Source organism: Oenanthe melanoleuca, chromosome 3 (assembly GCF_029582105.1).
Source record: "Oenanthe melanoleuca isolate GR-GAL-2019-014 chromosome 3, OMel1.0, whole genome shotgun sequence".
Taxonomy (NCBI): Eukaryota; Metazoa; Chordata; class Aves; order Passeriformes; family Muscicapidae; genus Oenanthe; species Oenanthe melanoleuca.
This window is the reverse complement of record NC_079336.1, coordinates 103082816-103105299: the sequence shown is the minus strand read 5'-3', so window position 1 is coordinate 103105299 and position 22484 is coordinate 103082816. Positions and strand designations below refer to the sequence as shown.

The following is a 22484-nucleotide window of genomic DNA, read 5'->3' as shown; positions in this document are numbered from 1 at the left end:
AAGCACACAGACTTCAAGAAGCTCTTTCAAAATACCAGTGCCTTCAAGCAAAAAAGCTGGTTTTGTTTTTTCTTCATGGTGAAGGGACTATGGGCAATTTACACACACTTCCTAATCTTAAAAGTAGTTTATCTGTGCTGTGCATCTTATGTGCTATGAATTCTATACACAGATTGTAAAAATATACATAAAGCCTTGTACAAATTTACTGTTCTGTCTATAGATTCATGGCTGAAGATAAAGCATTCCAGCAGAAAAGCTTAGAGGCAGGCAACGAAATCTGATGAGCAGGAGTTCTGTAAAATTTAATAGAAACATTTCTACCTTTATTTTAGATAATCAGATTACAGTCGGATTTCAAAATTAATTTCGCTTTCTTTGGCAGTTTTATGTTGTGTTTTGGGAATAATCATACAAAATGAACACTACAAATGAAAATCCTGGGTTTATTGAGGTCACTAGGGCAACTCCTACTGATTTCAATTGGGCCAGGGCCTCATTTTATGAGGGAGTCTTGGGGAAAAAAATAAATCCAGAATTGTAGAAACAGAGCAGCATGCCAAAAAAGCCTTTTCTTAATTTTATTTTGAGCATGGTCGCAGTGCCATCTGAGAAAGCAGCTCTTTTCATTGCCTTCAGGAGATCAGCAGGTACTCCTGCTGCTGCCACTGATTCCCTGCAAGCATGGAAGGACAGGCTGGCTTTCAAATCTGCTGCTTTTTACTGTGGCCAAATACTGCTGAGGGGCTCAACTGCCCATCCTGTCTCACCCTGGGCCAGGATCTCAGCTTCCACTGGGAACTGCTGGGCTTGAGAGGTCCCAAAGGCTCTCTCAGCTTCCCTAAGCTTGTCCTGGGATGCAGGATAGCTACTCTTGCTAGGTCAGGAAATACTAGTTCCCACTTGAGAGCTGAGTATTCAGAGCCTGCTTTAGACAGGATCTTGTCTCATGAGAAGCAGCAGCCACGTGCTCCCGAGGAGTTTCCAACTATGTGGGAGCAGGGAACCTCCACCAAGCAGGGTATTAACTGCAAGACAAATAACTGAGTGCACCTCTTGGGGTCTAATTCCTCCAAGCCCAGAAACATCCCAGCACTTTTTCCTTCCTTTTCAAACTTTTTCTTTTGGTGACACAAATACACACATGATTCTCTGCCTCACCAAACACGGTGCAATGGACTGACACTGCTCTCCCTAAAATCTAAAGCAAGTGTCCTAGCACTCCTGTCATATTTCAGGCAGAAGCAAAGGAGAATGTCCCTTTGGATGAGATAGCCATCCTTTATTCATCTTGTCCCCTAGTTCTGCCTGTTTACCAAAGCATCTGAGGCTGCCAGCAGCACCAACCTCCTCTGCCACACCAAACCAGCCTGCTGCTGCCAGTGTGGTCCAAATCACACTGATATCTACCACACATTTAAGAGCTGGTGCCACTAGTACAGTACAAGGCACAGGACAGCTCCTGCTTGAAGCCAGTTCCAAATGAGAAGTGCTGGGCATGTAAGAGAACTTGAATCAAGAATGGAGCAGCGTGGTGCCAAGTACTGAAGTAAGAATTCTAAAAAGACAACTTACCCAAAGAGGCAAATTTGATGCCTGTGAACATGCTTCAACCAGGATTCTGGATGAACTCTGCAGGCACTGATTTTTTTCTGGGGTAGACTTCCTCAACTTTCCATATCTCTACCAGACTGTATTTTTTTTATCATTAGGCAGTAATATATAAAATGTCTTGGAGGTGGACATCATGGAAGTGAGGCTTCAGCTTCACTGACCTTAAAAGTCAGTGAAGCCATTTAAAATGAAGTCTTAAATCTCCTGGAAGAAAATTGTTAATACTCAGAATTCTGAATAATATTATATAATTAACTTTTCAGCAGAGAACAGCCTCTTGGCACTAACCATGTCCTTTCTGATACATCTGAGACTGAAAAGCATGGCCTTTCCTGTGCCAACTGTCTTTTAGAATAAACAAGAGACCCTCCCCCTTCATCTCCACATGCTTAATAATATTAATAGAACATGAAAATATTAATGCTAGTAGACAAGGTCTTTCATAAAGCACATAAATGAATTCATTCACTCTAGCTCATTAGCTTAATCGTCAACCTTTTTACAATGTAACTGATTAACATTTTCATTGTTCTTCCTTGTTTTTTCCTTAGACTTTTGCTTCTTTGGGGATCAAAAGATCTCTGAATGCATAAGCTCAACAAATATCCCTGCACAACTGTACAACAATAGCAACTGTTAAAAGAGATAACTAAGTAAGGGCTTTCACAGCTCATGCTTCAAAGATACTGCAGGAAACAACCATTTAAGAATCATTTTTATTTTTATGTTTAACGTGATTATACACATTCATGAGTCCAACAAGATCTGCACTGTGACATTAAAGATACAGTACAATAACATTCAACATGAGGTACTTCATATATTTATATATATATCTGTCCTTTATAAATAATGCTGTAAGCCTGCTAAGGTCAAACACTGCTTCAGCACAAATGGGTGCTGGGACCTGAAGTGGGCCAAGTTTATCACAACAAAAAAAAAAAAAAAAAAAACAAAAAAAAAAAACAAAAAAAAAAAACCCAAAACAGTTCAGTGCAATAAGTGTGTGGAAATTAAAATGTTTACTTAAATACTATTTTAGATATGCAGAAAGTATATTACATTATACTCTCTTATCACAGATTCCTCTCAGGAGCAAATCAAAGATCCAAGTAGCAAAGACAGCCATGAACAGTTTAGACAGAATCTGCGAGGTGATCTCTATCGACATGATGTTTACATTCCAGGCTGATATGGCTGATGCTTGCAAAATGTCAATCAATGCATTCAAGCTTGGGTGCTTCTGCTAAACTAGCCAAATCCACATTCTGACACCTGCTGAAGTGCCCTGAGGTCCCAAGGTGAGTGGCACTGGTCAGCTCCTTACATCCCAGTACTTGTTAGCATCACAAAGTGCTCAGAAGCAAGTTGTGCTGTGAGCATCAAAAGGTGTTTTGGGTGCCTTTGTTTGATCACCCACACTGGAAACCATTCCCTGCACCAGCTCCTAAAACCTGGAATGGACTCAGAGGAATTAAGCTAGAGGTTGCTTTCATCCCACTTCGTCAAAAAATACTTCATAAAAGAATCAAATAAGAACAATAAGTAAATAACAGCTCATTTTCTACATAACACAGCTACAGAGTGTTCTGATCTCTGAACTTCTCTTCCAGTCAGTGAATGTAGCAGATACCTCACCTTTATTTGCAGGTAAGTCAAAACAAATAATAAATTAAAAGTGAGAACCCAAGACTAGTTAAACCAATGCAGTACTCTCTGACTTGTCCCACCAGCTGTGGCACCTTTTTTTTTTACCAAACAAATTGGAATGCAGCTCACTACCACAACCTGTCAATCTGCTCATCACTTGGGGTAATTACATCTGCATCAGCCCCTTGCTGTAGAAAAACTTAATCAGCTGATTAGCATGTTTCTTTGCTTTGAAATGTATCTAAATAAATGGAACTGCTGCCCAGATGTTGTCTAAAAGTAAGTGACTGTTACCTCATTACAATCTCTTCAGCAACTCTTTCTCCACTCCATTTCTACTCTTGTCTATTTTCAGCTGCAGATCCAAATATAAATAACTGCAGGTTTTTTTAAATATCTCCCTGGGAGTTTTCCATGGAGCATTCTGTTTAGATTTCACGAACAGTCTGGATTATGTACATCTGTTACAAAAAACAAAACATTTTTCCATGTATTTTGAGGGTATTTACATTTCAGAAAGAGTGCTGCTTACACACACATGTATGCATGTATACAAAACATAAAATGCTAAGATGGATGAAAGGCATAAATCCTGTGGGGTGCTTTTTTACCTGGCTCTCCTTTTATTACCTAGAGAGAAGATCTGGGCTTTGGCCATAAAGTGTTTGATGACTACACTCCAGTTTTCCTTACTTCAGATGGTATTTTGGCCACTGCAAAGATGTATTTTGGCAATTTCTGATGGCTGGGGGCCAGGATTCCAACCGGCAAGCAACACTTGGAGGAACAGTATTAAACTGGTAAGAAATCATATGAGAAAAAACATTTTTATTACAGAACTGACAAGTGAATTTAGGGTTATGCTAAACTAATGTGTAGATATACTGTAACATTAATTTTCAGCCAGCCTAAAGAATCATTTGGTCCTCTCATTTTGTTAAAAGGTATGCAACAAACAGAACCCACTTCGGAGGTGAAGCAAGAATGAGATGTAGCCTTTGAGGAACAATTGTCCCAGTGCAGTGATGAAGGATTTTCTCACATTTCAATAGTACCTGTAGTTCTTATTTATACTGGTTTCCTTCCCTGATACAAGGAGTATCCCTCATACTTTTGCAAAAATGATACAGACATGCAGTAGGAAGTTTGGGGGAATAAACTCAGGCAAGGAAATCCTCTGATTGATGTGTAGCCATAAGCAGTTGCAAGAGCTCCAACAATAACCCATTAGAGGAGACTTCCTCCCCCTCACTGCTATCTGATGGTATACACTAAGTGTAATATGACCCCAGCTGGGAATCTTCTGTCTTTGTCTAAATTTCAACTGCTAATAAAATGAAAAAAAAAATCTTGTATTATAGAAAAAAATCCAAGTCAAGATTGATACACTCTGTTGTTCCTCTAAAATCTGCCTCTACCATGTTTAGGAAGAAGAAAAAAACCCACAAACAAAAAATTATCCTGCATCAGATGATAGACATAAATTCCCAATTATTTAGCAAGGGTTCAAAGAAATAGCATTTAAAGAGCAGATCAATGGAGCAAAACCTGGGCCATGGGAGTAGAGTTTCAAGAGCTGCATAGACAATCTGAACACGTGCAAGTAATTTCTTGCCCTCAAGGTGGGATTCCTAGAAAGTGAACTCCAAGGGTAACTTGCCAAGGCCACATCCCTTCCTCACTGTGAACACATCCATGCACTGGGGACATGGTCCATATGCCATGGAGCTTCCTGAAAGATGCTTCCTCCTCCCCATCTTCCCCTGGAGCCATCCCAAACAGTTGGCTGCAGGAGAATCTCACAGGATGAAGCTTTAAACTTGAGCTTGACTTCTTTCAGCCCCCATGGTCAAAAGCAGCTCGGTTTACTGGAATTTCTAAAGTTTGCAGAGCAGACAGAGAGAGCTATAAAACAAGGCTCTTCATTTTCTATCCCTACCTCCCCAATACAAGCAGAAAGCAGAAAATGGAGAAAATGGATCAATGAAGACAGTGTTTAGTGAGACACAAGAGGGGGACATCCCCTGGTGATTCACAAGTGCATCAAAGAAAGGGTCAGCATCACCAGCAAACAGGCACCCCTCTTACAAAGCCTTTAAAACTCACTTGTTTCTAAGAGCTTCCAGTTTAAATATTACACTTAATCACCAACGATGCTACAAGTACAGCAAGCGAGGAGCTCGCCCACAGCATTCAGTCACATATTCCCTGTACAGATCACATATCAGTGTCAGTAGGCCTGAACCAGACAGGCTCTTCATAGCAAAACGCTTTGTATCCACAGCTCCCATTCAAGCGTAAAATATGAGTTCAGGAATTTGTCCTCCCTGTACCCCTGTGCCATTTGTACTGTCCGAGGAGCACTGAAACTGCACAGTCACCTTCCCACACTGAACTTCTGTCATTCCTTCTTGTCCAAAATAGCTGAGTTCGTTCCCATCCAGAATCACGCTGGCTGTGTAAAAGGTGTCGGGCTCGATCTGCACGGGATACTCAAACCACACGGGGAAAGTGTTACTAGACCCATCCGAGAAGTATTTACTCAAGTTCTGGCCCAGGATAACCCCTTGTCTCTTCAGTTCAATCTTGGCACTGTACTCTGCCGAGCCGCAGCTGGAGCCGTAGAGCCCGAAGCCGGCGATGAACACCCTCTTGTCGACGGCGAACTGGATGCTGTCGCAGCGGCCGCGGTAGCGCCACTGGTTGCTGCGGTAGGCGCACGACTGGAAGCGGTGGCAGCGCTGCGGGACCAGGCCCTTGCGGGGCTTGCTGACGAACTGCAGCTCCGGCTTCTTGGCCGCCGTGTACCACAGGAAGATGTCGTTGGTCTCGTTGAGGGTCAGGATCCCCGACTGCGCGGCGCCGTTGGCGAAGTCGTCCAGCGCCATGGTGGGGATGCGGATCAGGTAGAGAGCCTTGCCCAGCACCTTGCGCTTGTTCTCGATGGTGGCCGTCAGCTCCTGCCGCTGGCACTCCACCTCGGCCCAGCTCAGGGCCGCCTCGAAAACAACAATTTCTTTGGCATTCAGAGTCTCCCTTCGGAGGATGCTTTCAAGTGTCTGAAAATCAATGTCGCAGAAGCCCTCAGACTTCAAAGCGAGCTCAGCCTGGGCATCGATCACTTCCCAGCAGCGCTGGGTCAGGTCAGGCTCCTCGAACAAGCAGCTCTGGGAGAGCAGCACGCAGGCATTCTTTGCACTCAGGCTTGTCTCCAGGAAGTTGACGCAGGCGCGGGCCAGGTGAGGGACAATGTACTTCTTGGCAGCGTAAAGAGTGGCCAGGACGGTGTCTGCGGCCAGATCGATCTCATCACAATAGATGTACCTGAAACAGAGCACATGGGTCTAACGCTGCTGCTTAATGCAACACCGCGCTCGTCCAAAATCATAAACAAAGAACATTGAAATGGCTCCACGTGAAAACCAAGCAGTGCTTTGGGGAGTATTGATTAAGCCCAGAAAGAAAGTACAAAATAAATTCAGCACTTATGTTAAGATCAGGGAAGAGAAAGGGCTTAAATTTAAGGCGAATTCAACTTTCCATGTGGGGTGCATGCCATGAGACAATGGTTTAAAAACCGTGGCCCCTGCGGCTGTGTGCTCCTTCCACACAGGCCCTGGCTCCCAGGCAGGAGCTCCTGCAGGGCTGCCTCAGGAGCCTGGAAGATGTGTTATCAAGAGCCCAGGACTGCATGTCCTCTGGTGGTGAACTGTGGTTTACTGAGGTTTACACAAACACAGGAATAGTAACAAGTTTGTAGGGAGTAACTAGTAATCTAAGAAGATAAATGCTATTCAACTACATCAGGTGCTATCCATTTCTGTAACTACTGGGTTGGGTTTTTTCCAGAGGTGGCTTTTTGTTTGGGCTCGTGTTTTTGGTTGGTTTTTCCAAAGGGTGATGAAGCATATAGGAAACGGAAGATTTTCAGGTTTTTAGTGCTCACAACATCCTAACTCAACTAGCACAGCATTTTCACTCAGTCTCACTGCAGAAGGATGAAAAAAGCTTTACTGCTATGGTAGTGTGGTGGAAAGAGATGAAGGTGAAATTCTATTTATGTGACTAAACTGCTGGGATTCATTGCTCAGAGAAATGAAGCATTGTACAGTTTGTTCTTTTCAATATCTCATGCTTCAGGGCCCCATTTGCAGCTGGTGAATGCAATGTGCTAAAACCATGCCAAATGCAATTTCACTCTTCACAGGGATAAGCAAGTCTTGATGGTTATTGCTGATAAAAGTGTCTTCCTCTAGAAAAGCTAAAGTTGTATGCAACCCTGTACTAATTAAAATTTTCTAGTTAGCAGGTTTCCCTACACAATGAGTTTTCTGCAGAACAGATGTGCCTATAAAGAGGAATTAGTACCTACACTGATCTGATTATAGTTGTAAGTAACTATTTGTATTTTTGCAGCTGTAAGTTAGTATCCTCCATGCCACACTTGGAAAACACGCACAGAGGAGATACTGCTCCAGCAATATAAAATCTAAGAGTTTACAGAGAAAAAGGAAACTTACATAGAGCCAAGGCTATTTTTAGTCTTTACTACTTGGTTTCAGCTTATTTGTGAAACCAAAGAACCCATCTGTATATCAATGGTAACAGGCTTAGCTTCTTTACCTCCCAAAAATTCCATTTTCAATTAATTTCTTTTTATGATTCTCCTTGCTGCTCTCCAACTCTTTCCTCCCTTCTGTTACTTCTCTGTGCCTGCTAGTACAGCAGAGAATGATGACATCTGTTTTAAATAGAAATAGTACAAAAGTTGCTATTTTAATATTCCTGAAAATCAAGAACTAATATCACTGATGTACAGCAGACACAGCACAGATCGGCTGTCAGCAATACTCCACACCTCTCACTCTGCCAATGCACCTCGGCTCTGGTCTGCAAGGACTGATATTCCAGTTTTACCCTGCTCTCAAACACAGGATTCTGCCAGACCACAGGGTTTGATGGTTTAGTAACACATCCAGCCTGGGATGAGATGAGATCACAGTTCTAACTTGAACAGTCGAGACTGAGATAAGATATAATACATTAATGCACCAATTCAGTTTGGCAGCTAGACCTTGAGTTTAACCCTGTTTTTAAAACTGTACAGAACAGTCAAAGCAGTTTTACTGGGAGAATAACTAATATCTACCAGTTGTGGTATTTCCTATGTTACACCTGGCAATACCTTGTTTGTTGTCAGAGTGCCCACTGTGTAATAAAACACAAAATATTTATGCCATCAGAATTCATTGGCCCAGAGGGAAAAAAAACAAAATCAGCAAGATGTCAAAACCAAAAAACCCAAGCTAAATGTATTTTCTGACAAAGTTTACGGTGCAGAAGAAGTGTATATGAAGGAGAGGCTGCTTTGGTACAGCTTAAGTCTTTTCCTCTGTAGCAACAGAGCCTTGTGCCATCCATGCATGGCTCACAGCAGTCGCAGGAAGCACTCACAGGGATGGTTTCCCAGAGTGGGAGGAGTGAAGGGGATGTGGCTCCTAGTGCTGAGGGGATGCTGCACTGCTGAGCACCATCCCTGTGCCTTCCCTGCACCATCCCGGTGTCCGCAGCCTCAGCACGCTGCATCAGGGAAGGCAGCACGAGCAAGGTGACCTCAACAGCCACACAGACCACAAACTTTCTCTGGTCTTTGGGGTTTTTTCAATAAAAGCTGAGAGGGTGAAGACTCCCACAGTTCTGGCCATGCTCTCATGGATAGTTTCATAAATTGCCACAGGCTAAATAATATGACAAGACCTAGATGTCAGTATTGATACTCTGTTTTCTAGGCTTGCTTTCTGCACATATTTCTTAATGATAAATTCAGAAAGTATTCAGTTTTTATATGACACATCATGTTTAGCCACAATTAAATAGACTTTGCTGTTCAAAAGAAAGGGGGGACTGGAAGAATCCAAGTATCTTTTATCTGTGATTTGCAAAATTCAGCATAAAAGTAAAGTGTAAATCTGAACTCTGCCACAAAATAAAAAAAGACCCAAAGCAAAAATCCCTAACACACCTCCCTACATAATGTCATATCTTAATTTTATATTCCAAGTCTACAGAACATCTGTGGAGCTCTCCTGGCAGTTACTGATACTTGCACAGAACATTCCTGATGCTGATGATAACCTATAAAAACTCTATATGCAACTTTGAATGTTCATCTATGGTGCCAGTGAAATGTTAAAAATGAAAAAGAAACTTTGCTGCAATCACAAGCTAATCAAACCAATATATGAAATACAATAAATTGCTAGCTAGTGATTATATCATTACATGCAAGAAAACCTGCAGCATATTAAAGGCATCACTATCAGATACTGATGTATTTTCTGTATAGGAAAGCAATGGCATTTATTTAAGCTGAAGGAAAAAAACAAAAAAACAAAAACTCAAAGCCATAGTATTTCTGTGACTAGGGCATGTCTCTTTGATAATCAGAGTTTATAGATACATTCAAGGACAATTCAGCAGGGAAGCTGCTTCATTATGCCCATTTAGGAAAATAGAGTATTTTTTATGCAGTTTGCAAGAAGAAAAATAATGATCATGTAAACTGACTCATTTTCCTTGTTAGATAAAACCCCCTATTCATGTAAACAGCCTTTTTATCACTTTGCAAACACATCAATATGATACACTAGGAGAAATTTATTTTTCAGAGGCTATACTAAATAACTTAGGGTCATTTTTCTAAGACAAAACCTGCGTACTGCAGGTTTATAAAAGAGCTGGAACAATGTCTATCAACAAACCCAGCAATTTGCTGGGTCTGGCAGGGGGCTTTGTGCATGCATATTTAACTTTTCTCTATGCTTGCAAAGTAGAACAGTTGGTTTGGGGTTTTTTGTTACAGCTGACAAATCTTTTTAGTAACTCCACTCCTTTGTGTAAAGTGTAGTGACAAATCAGATCGATAGGCATTACAGTACACAATGTGCCCAAAGATCCCCTGTCAAAGTCATTATTTACAACTGCCTACATTAGTTTAATACGTGTGTGCCTGGAAGTAAGGGGGGAGAGCAAAATGAGGTGGAAGTTTAAAACACAAAAAGAGGAATACTTCAAGCTTTCCTTTCTGTTTATATGCAAGTCTAATACTTCAGCTGTGACATTGGCAGTGTATGTATACATCAGACAGGAACAAATATCCAGCAGATGAACGATGCTTACTTCAGCATTGCAAGAAAAGCAGCAGGCTCAACATCTGGTATACGGATTTCATCTTTGTCCTCAGCCAGCTCTCCGTAAAACATCGCGTGGAATACAGAGCTCCCAACAGCCAGGACATACTGTTGAGAAAGGGAAATCTTATTTCATGCTTTGAACTGAAAACACTGCCAACACAAACAATGTGGGAGAGCCACTCTGAGCATACTGGGCTGCACTGACAGGCTCTACAGACACACTTCAGTAAGAAATGAGGTCCAAGTTAAGAACAAATTACACGTTTTCCTTGTGTTTTACTCTCCTGGGCATAGATGCATTAGCTACTGGAAAACGCTCATCTCCACCACAGAAGTTAACTATTTCTAGGAAATCTCAAGAGCAGTATTAATCAACAGCATGAAGCAGTATTCCTAACTTTACTGCCTTAGCCCAACAGATGTGCTGCTTAACTGAAAACACAAAGGAGAGCCAGGGGCAGATTATCCCAGTGCATGTGGCCTTTCCAAGCACAGGCTGCTGCCTGTCCCAGAAGAGCTGAGCCTCCCACGCTCTGTCCCGCTGTAACCGTGGGAGCTCTCCCCAGCTCTCCCCACCCCAGCAGAGCGTGCAGCTGTTGCTTACTTTGTGTCCTGGCAGCCGCTGGGTCCCACCTGGTGGCCCGACCACAAAATGAACATCTGCCATCAAGTCATTGTTGAACATCACTGCATTTCTACAAACAGAGGTAGCATGTTAATTTGTGGCACACAGGAACGCTCTCTGCATGCCCCAGACCCAAGAAATTTGATTTTTTAACAGCTTCAAGTTGCTTGTTAGCAAAGAGAAGCAGGTCACACTCTGCTTCAAGCTACTACACACATCACTGCACAAATATCCCAGAGAAAATATTAAGGAGGAAAAAGTGTGTGCGTGCAATAAAACAAACCCCTAAACTTCTGAGAACTTTCCAAGAAGTGGAAATCAAAGTCCAGAGCATGCATCACTGAAAATCCCCACTGAGGTCTAAAAGGAAATCTTTATGGATATGCTGCAGCTTTTAGTAACATTTTTATTAACTCAAACAGATGCACTGACTGGAAAAGAGATATTAAAATATTTTTCCATTACCAAAATTCTTATTTCACACACACATACAAGGAGGAAAAAAGCCCAAACAAAATATAACTGCATTTTCTTCAGCTAATAAATGCATTCTGGACATTTTGCTACTTTTCACCTCTCCAGTTCAAACACCAAAAAACTGCCCTGAACTTACCTCTCTCTGATGGTTGGATAAAGTCCTTGCCAATTAGGTGCAGGAATAGTGTTGTTGTTATTGAGATTTTGCTGATGGTACTGCTGGACAGCAGTTGTATTAGTGTTAGCTGGTTTCTTTCGGGGAAAAATATCAGCAGCCATCTTCTTCTTCTTTTTGGTCTTCAAGGTAATGATTTCATAGCAAACTGGAGGCAATTTGCTGTTGCTACTGCTGCTGCTATTTCCTTTCTTAGAGCTCTTCTTAGACCTGTTCTTGACCGTCTCTGGAAGCATCAAGAAGAAGGTGAGACATTTCATGTTCTTTCCTTTCTCATCTACCATGAGTATGCCCGTGTGTAAAGCCCGGCAGCCTAACTAGCTAGGAACATTTAGGAATGTACGTGGAAGCTGTTACACCGAAAGCAGCAGAGCTGAGAGTTCGCTCCTTCTCCAGCAAGACAAGGTGACCTTTCCAGCGCACCGAGTAAGAAACTGAGTTTAAGTTTGATCCAGTACTTGAATCGTTAAATACACCCCCATCATTCCTGCCAGCTTGCTTTCTTCCCAGCTTTCCCGATCAGGAACCGCCTAGCAGCGCTACACGCGGGCAGAGGGCAGGAGGAGCGCACGGTGGCAGTGCCAGGCTGCCGGCGAGCCCAAGTTGTGCGGGAAGGGATGGGAAGGGACGGGAGCGGAGCGGGACTGGCAGCCGTGCGGCCGGAGCCAATGGCTGCAGCCCCCGAGCGCGATTGGGCTCGCACACAGTGACACCTATTGTAGCCTGCGCCGCTCCCACGTTACAGCCGCCGCAGCGCTCCCGCAGCTCCCACGCAGCCGGCGGCAATTCGGGAACACGCGGCACACGCGGTGCGGGAGCGCACGGCTGGCGGGACTGCGTGCGTGTCCCTCCGTGCGTGCTGTGTGCGGGTGCGAGCTCTCCCGGTGCCGCTTCGATTGTCGCAGGCGAGGCAGTGAGAAGTTAAAATCAGGTAGAGAGATCTATCTGAGTCTATTGCCGTGGGAGCTGCTCCCACGGGCGTTCGATACTAGCACAGCTCCCTCCGCCTCTAGCGCTCCCACAAATCCCTGCTGTAAGAGTTGTTCAGCGAGTGTGCGACAGATATCGGAACCGAATTAAAGCCATCGAGCAGCAGCACAGACAGCGATGCAGCCAAACAATCCCCTTCAGCGCAGCTTCCACTCCCGTGTAACACGAACAGGGATGAGGTCACAGCTTCAGCTTTAACTCCTTCTGCTTCCCGACAACATAACAGCCTTTGACAGGGGTTCCAAATCACTGAGCAGTGCTAATTAAGCCAGCTTACACCAGACATGGGTGCACCACATCAGAAGAAAACTTCTAGATGTGCAATCATATTAAAGCAATCCAGAATTAATATATTTAATCAATATTTCAAAGCATTAAACTGAAAAGATCTGAATGATTCAGAGAGTCTTGGCAAAAATCACTCCCTGAGATGCAAACACAGTCCGATTTTATTAAAAAATACTTTCTGAAATAAACAGGATATAAGCTATGGCAACCAAACCATTTAAATAGGAAAGAAGTCTAATTTTTAGCCATTAGTTTACTCAGAACTTAAATTTAGATCAGATTTCTTTAACAGCAGGTCAAGTATATAGAAAAACCACCAAGTAAGATAGTCATATAAAAACAAAAGCAGGGAAATCAAAACCACTTGGTATGAGGTGTCAACATATCACACCTTAAAATACTGGGGAGCAGCATAATTAAAATATGATTTCATAATTACATTCAGTTTTACAGAAAAAAAACCCCTCTACTTTCAAACCTAATTTAGCCACATTTTGCCTTAATTAGTTTTGCTGGACAAGAGTACAGCAGGGAAATTAAAGTGATAAAAGGTTGGTGAAGACATCTTGTGGAAGCCCCTGGAAGAAATGTGCCACTGACTCAAACAGAAATATTACTCAGGCTGTTTATTCCATCTCCATCCCAACTGCTTGAATCACAGCTGTGGCTGTGAAACACACACTCAGAACACCTTTAACCTGAGAGTGTGCAGGTATTCCAAAGGTTACCAGGTCTCCTTGGGAGATGCTCCACAGGAAGCACTCACTGCACGCCCCGGCCATCTGGAGCTGTGCTGCAGTGGTTGGGGATGATGCCATTCCCAGACACATCCGTCCTCTCTGTCTGCAGGCACTGCTCATGGAAGGGGCAAACGGAGGGAGACGTGTCCGTGCCTCAGCTGCTGCATTTCACAATCCAGCACCTCAGTGCAAAATCTCTTTGACTGCTGCTTTAAAGGAAGATGGTGGGTTATGCCTGAAAGGCAGAGACACGTTCCTAAATACAGTGAAGGGAGGTTATGTAACTCCCAAAGAAATTATTTCTAGCAACCTTTTCTTTCTCCTCCCCGCTTTTTCTTTTTTATCTGCAACAGACTGATTAGAGAGGGAAACTAAAAACATAAACCATATTGAACTGTGGAGAGGGAAAAGAAGGGGTAAAGGAGAAGAAACTCATCCCACAGATGGGATCTTATAACTGCTCACAGCTGAGTTTATAACAGGAGCACAGCAGGTATTCCTAGCACAGATTTTGACTTTGTTGAGTTTGTGTAAGTTTTGTTTTTTCTTCTCCTTATGTAAATTTCCAGCCCTTCCAGTTACAAAAATAATCCTTTTGCCACTGCACAGGACAAACATTTCAGAAGGAAGAACTCTTAAAAAAAACCTCTTAAAGATACAGAAAACCACAGACTCCAGAAAATCTGGTTCTCAGCATTACAGTTGGCAGAAGGCAAAAGACAGAAGGGGTTGGGAGATTTGATTGTTCCACAAATCCATTTTATAGACTCCCAAAATGCATAAAAATCAAGGTCTCTGCACATTTATTCAAACCAATGACCAGGACAAATCCAAAGATTCTACACACACACACCACACAAGGTCACTGGGAGGCTACAGGAGATAAAGAGAATGAGGGACAGACTGACCAGTTAACTCCATGTGGGAAAGACAGATCATAAAATGTGAATCCACAGGAATCCACCAACCTTTGAGTTCTGGAACCCACCACACATGCAGAGCACATTGTGCTTTCTGGGAAAGGAGAGAGAAGCTGCAGCTGAAGCATGTTCTGCCCAAACTCAGAAGTCACAGATCCCAGTAGATGAGAAGTATCTGCATGATAGGATAAAAATCTGGCCCAGTAAAAAAAGAGCCAAACTGCCATCCTTGCCTGCTCTTAACCCACCCACTAAAACTCAGCCTGCTCTAACTGGAAAACAGCACTGAATCCAGATAGATTTAGATTTTCACAGAATTCCTGTGAAACACTACAAACCTCTTACAGGTTCATACCACCTTCCACTGCACTTCATCACCTCAGGAACTATGTCTCATAAACTACACATTAGATGGATGTGAAACAGGAAAAACAACCTCCAAAGAATTAGTGCTAGTCTCACTCCCTATTCTTTCTGTTTTGGCAGCAGCTTCCATTTATTTTCCTATAACAGTGTTTTTACCATACAAATACTGTTAGTGAATTTAGAAATCAGTACACTGAGAGTTAGTAAAAACAACCCAGGAACTGCTGCCTGTTGAAAGACCAGTCAAAGCCCCCAGTTTAGATCAGTCTGTCCCCAACAAGATGATCAAGGAAACTGCCTTCTTTGACCCATAGATCTATTCATTTCTGAAATCTTATTACAATGTGCTCCTCATTTTCTTCAGCAAAGTCTCATTTTTCTTCATTAATTATATACTAACAGAACTAAACTTGATATATACAACCGAGAAAAAAGGAAATACAGTTCTTCAAAGGCACATTAATTTTTATTTTACAAGCAAAGTAGTCAGACCAGAAATATTGCAAGTTAAGGGTGTAGGATGTTTTGTACATCTCTCATTTACAGGCCTATTCCTCATGCAGTAACATGAGCTAGACAATTCTATAAAAAACAGGCTTTCATCAAAATTCCCAATTGTTACATCCACATCATGAATAAAGGAAAGAATTCTTAGTAAGCAATGAGGAAATGCATACATTTCTTTTTCTGTAAAGTTGCCAAATGTCTTCTTCGGCAGTGACTATGCCTATGCATTATTAACATTGCTTAAATCCTGATTTTGCCCCTACAAAGAAACAAATTTCAGATGACACATCTTGATTAAGTAAAATAAATATACAATGTTACTCTTTAACAAATCTACCTGTCTGTCCACTGCTACTTTCATTGAATTTGAGTTAACCTAAAGGATTCATTTAAAAATGGGATACACATGTTCAACAAGTAACTAAACAAACAGAAAACCTCAATAAACCCAAGCTGCAGTGCCTTGCTCTGTTTACCTAGCCATGAATTATTTAGTCATCTGGATGAGTCCTTCCCAATCACCATTCCAACCTTTCTGTATGTAAAAACAAATTTGAAAAGGGAACTGAAAGCTCTACCCTTCATTTCCTCAAGTAAAAAAATGCATAGCAGCGGACAAAAACTTCCCATCTACGCTTTCCTAAGCTTCTTATTGGCAACACTGGAAGAAACCAAGATGGAATCTGCTTCTGTCTGTTGCATGGAAAAGCTGACAATGAAGTCTTACTCAGTGAGATCTTCTATGAAAAAAAATTTAAAAAAAAATAAAAAATATATATATATATATATATATATATATGAAAAGACAACCAAAAGCAGGAAAAAGATGGGCAAAATTGTAAAGCCTCTCAAAGAAGCCAGAATAGATGCTAAAAAACCAGCATTTATATCCCAGAATACCAAGAACTGCAAAAGAGTAGAATTGCATCTTAAACCAATACTAGAAGCTTCAGAACCAAGTCCAAAATAGTTAAATTGTGTTTTTCTACAGAACTCATGCTACACTAGCAACACTACTTGTTACCAAATATTCCCAATTGCTCAGTGTTTATGAGGATTTAAACACTTTGCATAACATTATCCACTAAGATAGCTTTTACTTTTTTTTTCCTAAATGCCATTAATGCTATACAGAAAACAAAAGTAGAAAGTCCAGAGAAGCCTAGTCAAAAGGTAAACAACTTACATAAAATAGAAACCTAAAGAATGAGTATTCACAACTATTTTTTACTCCTGTAGTATTTGCTAGCATACAGGCTATACATGGCATTTGTTTTTAATCTCTCTACCAAAGCAGCCTTTCTATTAAATCTTTATAGTGTCATTTTTGTAACTGTAAAATACTTTTTTTTTTTTTTTAAAGCAATATCCATTTTGAGACAAAGCAATCAAAACAGAACATTTAAGATTAATATTTACTCCTATTCATTTGCAAATAAATGTGCACTTTCTTTGTGTGGATTTCAAGTCACTTTCCATGAACCTGTTCCTACCTCAACTGCAACATCTCCTCTTCTCATTTTTCCCTGTTACTTTTCCTGCTTAGCTGATTAAAGCCTGCAATTTAACTTCAGTGAGAGGCTGAATAATTTAGTATTTATGCCCATAACACTTTGCTATGCTGTTTTCTTTTCTTTTAAAGGTTTTGTTCCCTGTCAGACCAAAATAAATACAATTAATGTATCAGAGTGAAAAAAAAAAAATTGTTCAAAATATTCTTTTGTTTTCATTCTGTTTTGAAGACCATGCCTGCTGCAGGAATGACAGTCCATATAAACCACAACTGTAGCAAAGGAACATTTAAACAACCTGCAGTGAACAATATACTTGGTCCCATTACAGTGAATTACCTCACAGACATTCTCTTCTGGGCACATGGTACAAAATCATGTCAAATATTTCATTACAAGATAAAATATATGATTTTACATATACCCCAATATCATAGTTTGGTAGCTGCAGGAAGAAAATATCCCAGAGCAAAATTTGCAATGCATTCTATGGGCATTAACTTGTTTCTTGATAGTTCAAAGGAAAACCAAGAATTATAAATGAACTCTGTGAAGAGAAAACCTCACAGAAATGGTAATTCAGTTCAAGGTTACAGGAGATAAACTGTTTTGCTACTAATTTAAAAGAGACAAATTATGCATTTGTTCTCCACCGTGGCTACTCGAGCTTATCCATTTCATTTCACGTAGAGCTTTACTCTTGACAGCCTTTGGGGTCAAAAAATAAGTTCTTTCTTAGTGGCTGCTATTCATTTATTAATTTATTTATAAACATGGTATTGCAAACCTGAAAGCACTCAACCCTTTTTCTAAGGCAAAGGTCAACTTTAATTCTACTCTGCCTCTTACCAAAACTGACTTACAAATGAAAGATCAGATAGCTCAGGAAATTGGTAATGAGATACAGTGGTTTTCGTCTCTAGGTCACTAATTCCAAATTGACCAAGGTCAACAGTAATCAAAAGTCATTAGCATTTAATGATCCTTCGGTGCCCTGTGAGAAAGAAGCTAGTGATCTTAGAGCACTTCAGAAAAACCACCACTACAATCAGCACTCACATGCTGCCTCCTTCAAGGGAGAGGTCAGATCAGATGACTACAGACAGAACTTCCAATCTCGCAGACAGATCTCGCCTCTGTAGACAAACCTTTTACTAATTTTAACTTGGCTCACAAACCAGTATTTCCAAACTGAATAGTGAAATTAACAGGGACTCTCTGAAGAGCAGGCTGTAAGCTGCCTGGTCCTGCTCCTTCACATCAGCAATTCCCAAATGCCTTTTTTCCCCTACACACAGTAAGTCTGAAAAACTGCCAATGCAAACAGGCCTCCCTCAGAGAGGAAGCTTCTCACTCGTGTTACCAGAAGTAACTACTCCATGAGTATCCACAGGGAAACTGCATCTTGATTATGTTGGTGTATAACTCAAGGACTACATTCTTCTTGTGCAGGTAACCTACATCCACCACGTCACACTGTTGTGTTGGAGCTCCCAGTGGGACAGAGGAGGGGGAGAGGACATTGCTGTGGTGCACAACCACACCTGCTCTGTGGCCTGCACACTTCAGTCCCTTGGGACTGTCGTGGCAACAGCACCTTCAACAAGGGTAAGGAAAACACTGGGGACTTTGGAAAGCCTGGTTAGGTGCTGTAATGCATTGGTCTGTCATGGAAAACCACACCATGCCAATCTGTAGTTTTACATCCAGGCAAGGTTAGGGAACATGCAGCTTAAAACCCAGAGCAGATCAGCAACCTGTGTGTTTATAGCAGAGCACCACAGCTGGCAGCATTCAGTGTGTTAAACAGGAAAAGCCTGCTACAGCTTCTTCCCACTGCATTTTAAATTACAGAAGAGGAAAATCATGCCAGAGAAACAGGAACAGGTCAGTACATTGACAAACCAAGCCTTTGAGAAGAAGTAACATTCTCAGCCACAGTGACTTGAGCTTCTCAAAAGTGAGAACTAAAACCAATGAGTAACAACTCTTGCAGTGATTATACAATTGTCTACCATCCCCAGCTTCTAGATATGCGAGACTGACTGCTGCTAACCTGAGCCTAATCCAAACAGTTCAAGGAATGGAGCCAGGCATGACATCCATTAAACTGCACTGTCCTGAATGATTCTCCCTTTGCCACACATTAGAAGTGTGCATCTGCTTACTTGGCCTTTACTGATTCCAGACTCTCCCAGCACACACAGCCTGCTGGAATCCACATGGAGGCACATTTTTCTCCTATCCACTGCTTTAGAAAATCAGATTTATTTTCCTTTGCTGCAAATAGCTCAGTCACACTTGCCTTCCTTAGCAGTCTTTCCATCAGTCTCTCCTCCTCTTTACAAGTGAATGGCAGCTATGGCACCATCATGAATTTTCAAGAAAAACACATACATACTGCTCAAATTCTGGTTTCAGAATATATTTTTGTGCCTTAAGATGTATTTGTCTATCAGTGCTAGGATATCTTAATTATTCCTCTTCACAGTAACTCTGTGACATATCAGAACTGCAGTAGAGAAAGAAACTAAGGAAGGGGCAAGTAATCAAACAGAACAGCAATATTAAGGGACTGTACAAGATAACACAAACACCCATTAGTTTTATGTATTATGAACTTCTATATTTCTTGGTATACATGGGGTAGCATCACTTTGTTCTCATAGAAGTGTAAAGGCAAAAGGCAAAAAGCTCTGAGGAATCCCCACACCTCTCAGCCAAGCAAATGTGCCACCTGCCTGAAGAGCTGCTTTCTTTCCATACTCTCAGAAAACCCTTGCAACTGAGCAGAGGCACAGGACAGCTCTGTAACCCCAGAGAATGTAGTTTTGAAAGTAAATTACTCTTTAAATTGCTTTGGATGTGAAGAGGAGAAAGCATAGCTAGGGTGGTTACGGAGTGTAACCTGGTACATAAATATCCTGTGACAGAAGGATGTTATCAACAAGTCATTCAGCCTGGCATTGAAGTGCTACATGATCCTCTAGTGAAATATTTATTGAGGATATCAGGTAATATTTGGGTACAGGTGACAGGGCTGGATAAGGTGATGTCTCAAGATACCTTCCAAATCTGTTTGTTGCTGGTCCTCACCCCACACAGCCAGGACAGACAGCAGATACTCACAGACTGCCAACCAGCTCCCCAGTATTTTAAAATGCAAACACTTTCCAGACACTGGACACTCTTGGTTTTCACAGCAGCTTGCTGAGATACCAAACTCAGAGAGGGCAGCAGGATCAGAAAACAGATGAGCCAGGCCCCAAAAATGGGAAGTTTGCAAATTTGTATGAAGTGATATCTTACTTAAGCTTCTCCCCTCTTTTCTGACACACACACACAAAAGGTGCTTCTGTAACCAAGGCAGGGTGTTGGAATACAGCTTAATGGCAGAAAACACAACTGATGACAACTTCCACCACAAAAAGCTTATCATCTTTTCCTTCCAGGATTCCCATCTCTCACTTCCCTCTTTTGCCTCATCCAGCAGCCCTTTGAGATAGAAACTGCTGCTTTATCACTCATTTAAGTGCCTCACAAAACAGTTCCACACCAGCTCAGGTACCTGAACATCTGTAAAACAGAACAGCCAAGCCTGAGGAGTTACCAGAGACAGTATCAAGGCAGAGTAATTCTGAATTATCAAAGAAAGCTAATGCTGGGCATAAACAACATTCTGCAGCAAAACTTACCTGCACAAGTTTCTACAACAGGTGATGTAAATTTCTTCTGACAACATAACACATGGCCTACCATCATCAGGCCTCTGTTTTAAGTGAGCCTACCCTAGCACTGCTGCTTTCATCATAACTATTTGGTAAATTCAGAAGAAAAAATATTTGCTCACAAGTTCTAACAAGCAAGTGGCCAAAACATAAAAATTTCTGTTGCAACTTGCATTTTTTTCCCCCAGCCTTAAAGGGCCATGTTGCTTCTGGAAGGTGTTTCCTCTGGGGCAGAGCTGAGAATTGTGGCAGGGAAACACAAGGGAAGTTATTGTGCAGTTAGCTGCAGTGTTCTTACTGTGGGGGATTTAAAAAGAATAAAAAAAAAAAAAAAAAAAAAAAGAAAGTACTGCAGTTGACATTCAACTTTGGCAATCTTGCAGAACTTACTTCAAATGAAGAACCCAAGAGATTTGATTTGCAAAATTACCCAGTAAACCCCAGATACTGTGCACTGTGACATGCTGCACATACACTCTGTAGGAAATGGTGAGACCAATTCTGTCCCAAAAAAATAAAAGCTATAAAAGCTATTTTGAGCCTAACTCTGGCATAAAAGTTTAAGCAATGCCAAATAAAGCATTGCACACCTATAAACCAGCACCATTTCTCTACAAAAAAAAAATAAAAATAAACAAAACCGGAGCAGATTAAAATGTAACACAAACATCACATGCTGAAAACAAAGTACAGTGAGGACTAACTACAAGGCAAAAAACCTGCACCAGCACTTCTCAGATGAGACAGCCTGTTGAATTAGGCATGTTAGTAACCACAGTTTAGGAACACTTAACTCCAATTCAAACTTTTCCTCGAACTCACAACAAACCCACTGCTCCCTCCTGTTTTAAAATGCTTCAGCACGCAGGGAGCATCACAGCCAAGTGAATTTATAAACCTCCAAGTTCACAGGTGGCTTTCTATAAACAAACAGGGAAATGGTGAATTGTGAAGGTGTGGGCGTCTAGGTGGAACCAGCGAAACTTCAGGTACATCAGGAAGTTCGGCGAAGCGTGGGGAAGGGAGGAGGAATTTAAGCCAAACCGGCTGCAACTATTAATTGTGCCTTGGGGAAGCCTACCGAATTAATGGTCGAAATGCTCCTTTTACAAAAGCAGCTTTAGTTTAAGCAAGAGAAAAGCCTCAAAGCCCAACTTTTGGGCCGCCTCGCGGTGGAGGCTCCAGCCGGGGCACAGCCGGGTCAGGGGGCTCCTCCCGGAGGGTCACCCCGGCCCTGCGGGGCTGCTGCACAAAGGGCGGCCGAGGGGACAGCGACAGCCGCCTGCGGACTCACACACACACACACACACACACACACAGCGATCCGGCCAGGCAAAGGCCGAGCCCGGGGGACTCCGCTCCGCTCCGCTCCTCACGGGCCGCCCGCGCTGCCGCCGCTCAGGTGCGGCCTCCCCGCCCCGCCCCGCCCCTCACGGCGGCGCCTCCGCGGGGCGCGGGGAGCCCGTTCCCCGCCGGCACCGCCGCAGCCGGGCGGGGGCGGGATCCGCCGCCTCATCCCCTCACGGGTGTCCCCTCACGGGTGTCCCCTCACGGATGGCGTCCCCTCATGGTGTCCCCTCATGGTGTCCCCTCACGGAATCCCCTCGCGCGCCCCCCGCCCCGCACTGACCTGAGGGCGCTCCCGGGGCGGCGCGCGCGCGGCCCCTCCTCGCGCCGGCGCGCGCGCGCGGCCCCGCCCC

The 22484-nt window shown here is 42.5% G+C and overlaps 1 protein-coding gene across 3 annotated transcripts; it reads right to left on the bottom strand.

Annotated features, from left to right (window-relative positions):
* Positions 1-4072: 4072 nt before the first annotated feature.
* On the bottom strand, positions 4073-22467 carry BTBD3 (BTB domain containing 3). Of its 3 annotated transcripts, none has more exons than XM_056488002.1 (5): positions 22415-22467; positions 11696-11960; positions 11062-11152; positions 10444-10562; positions 4073-6588 (listed from the first exon to the last, which is right to left on the bottom strand). In XM_056488002.1, the coding sequence occupies exons 2-5, from the start codon at positions 11836-11838 to the stop codon at positions 5556-5558; spliced, it is 1386 nt and encodes a 461-aa protein (XP_056343977.1). In that variant the 5' UTR covers positions 11839-11960; positions 22415-22467; the 3' UTR covers positions 4073-5555. The 3 variants fall into 3 exon arrangements, with proteins under 3 accessions (XP_056343977.1, XP_056343978.1, XP_056343976.1); XM_056488003.1 differs by lacking the exon at positions 22415-22467 and adding an exon at positions 22095-22271; XM_056488001.1 differs by lacking the exon at positions 22415-22467 and having other exon boundaries at positions 11696-16198.
* Between the last annotated feature and the right edge of the window lie 17 nt (positions 22468-22484).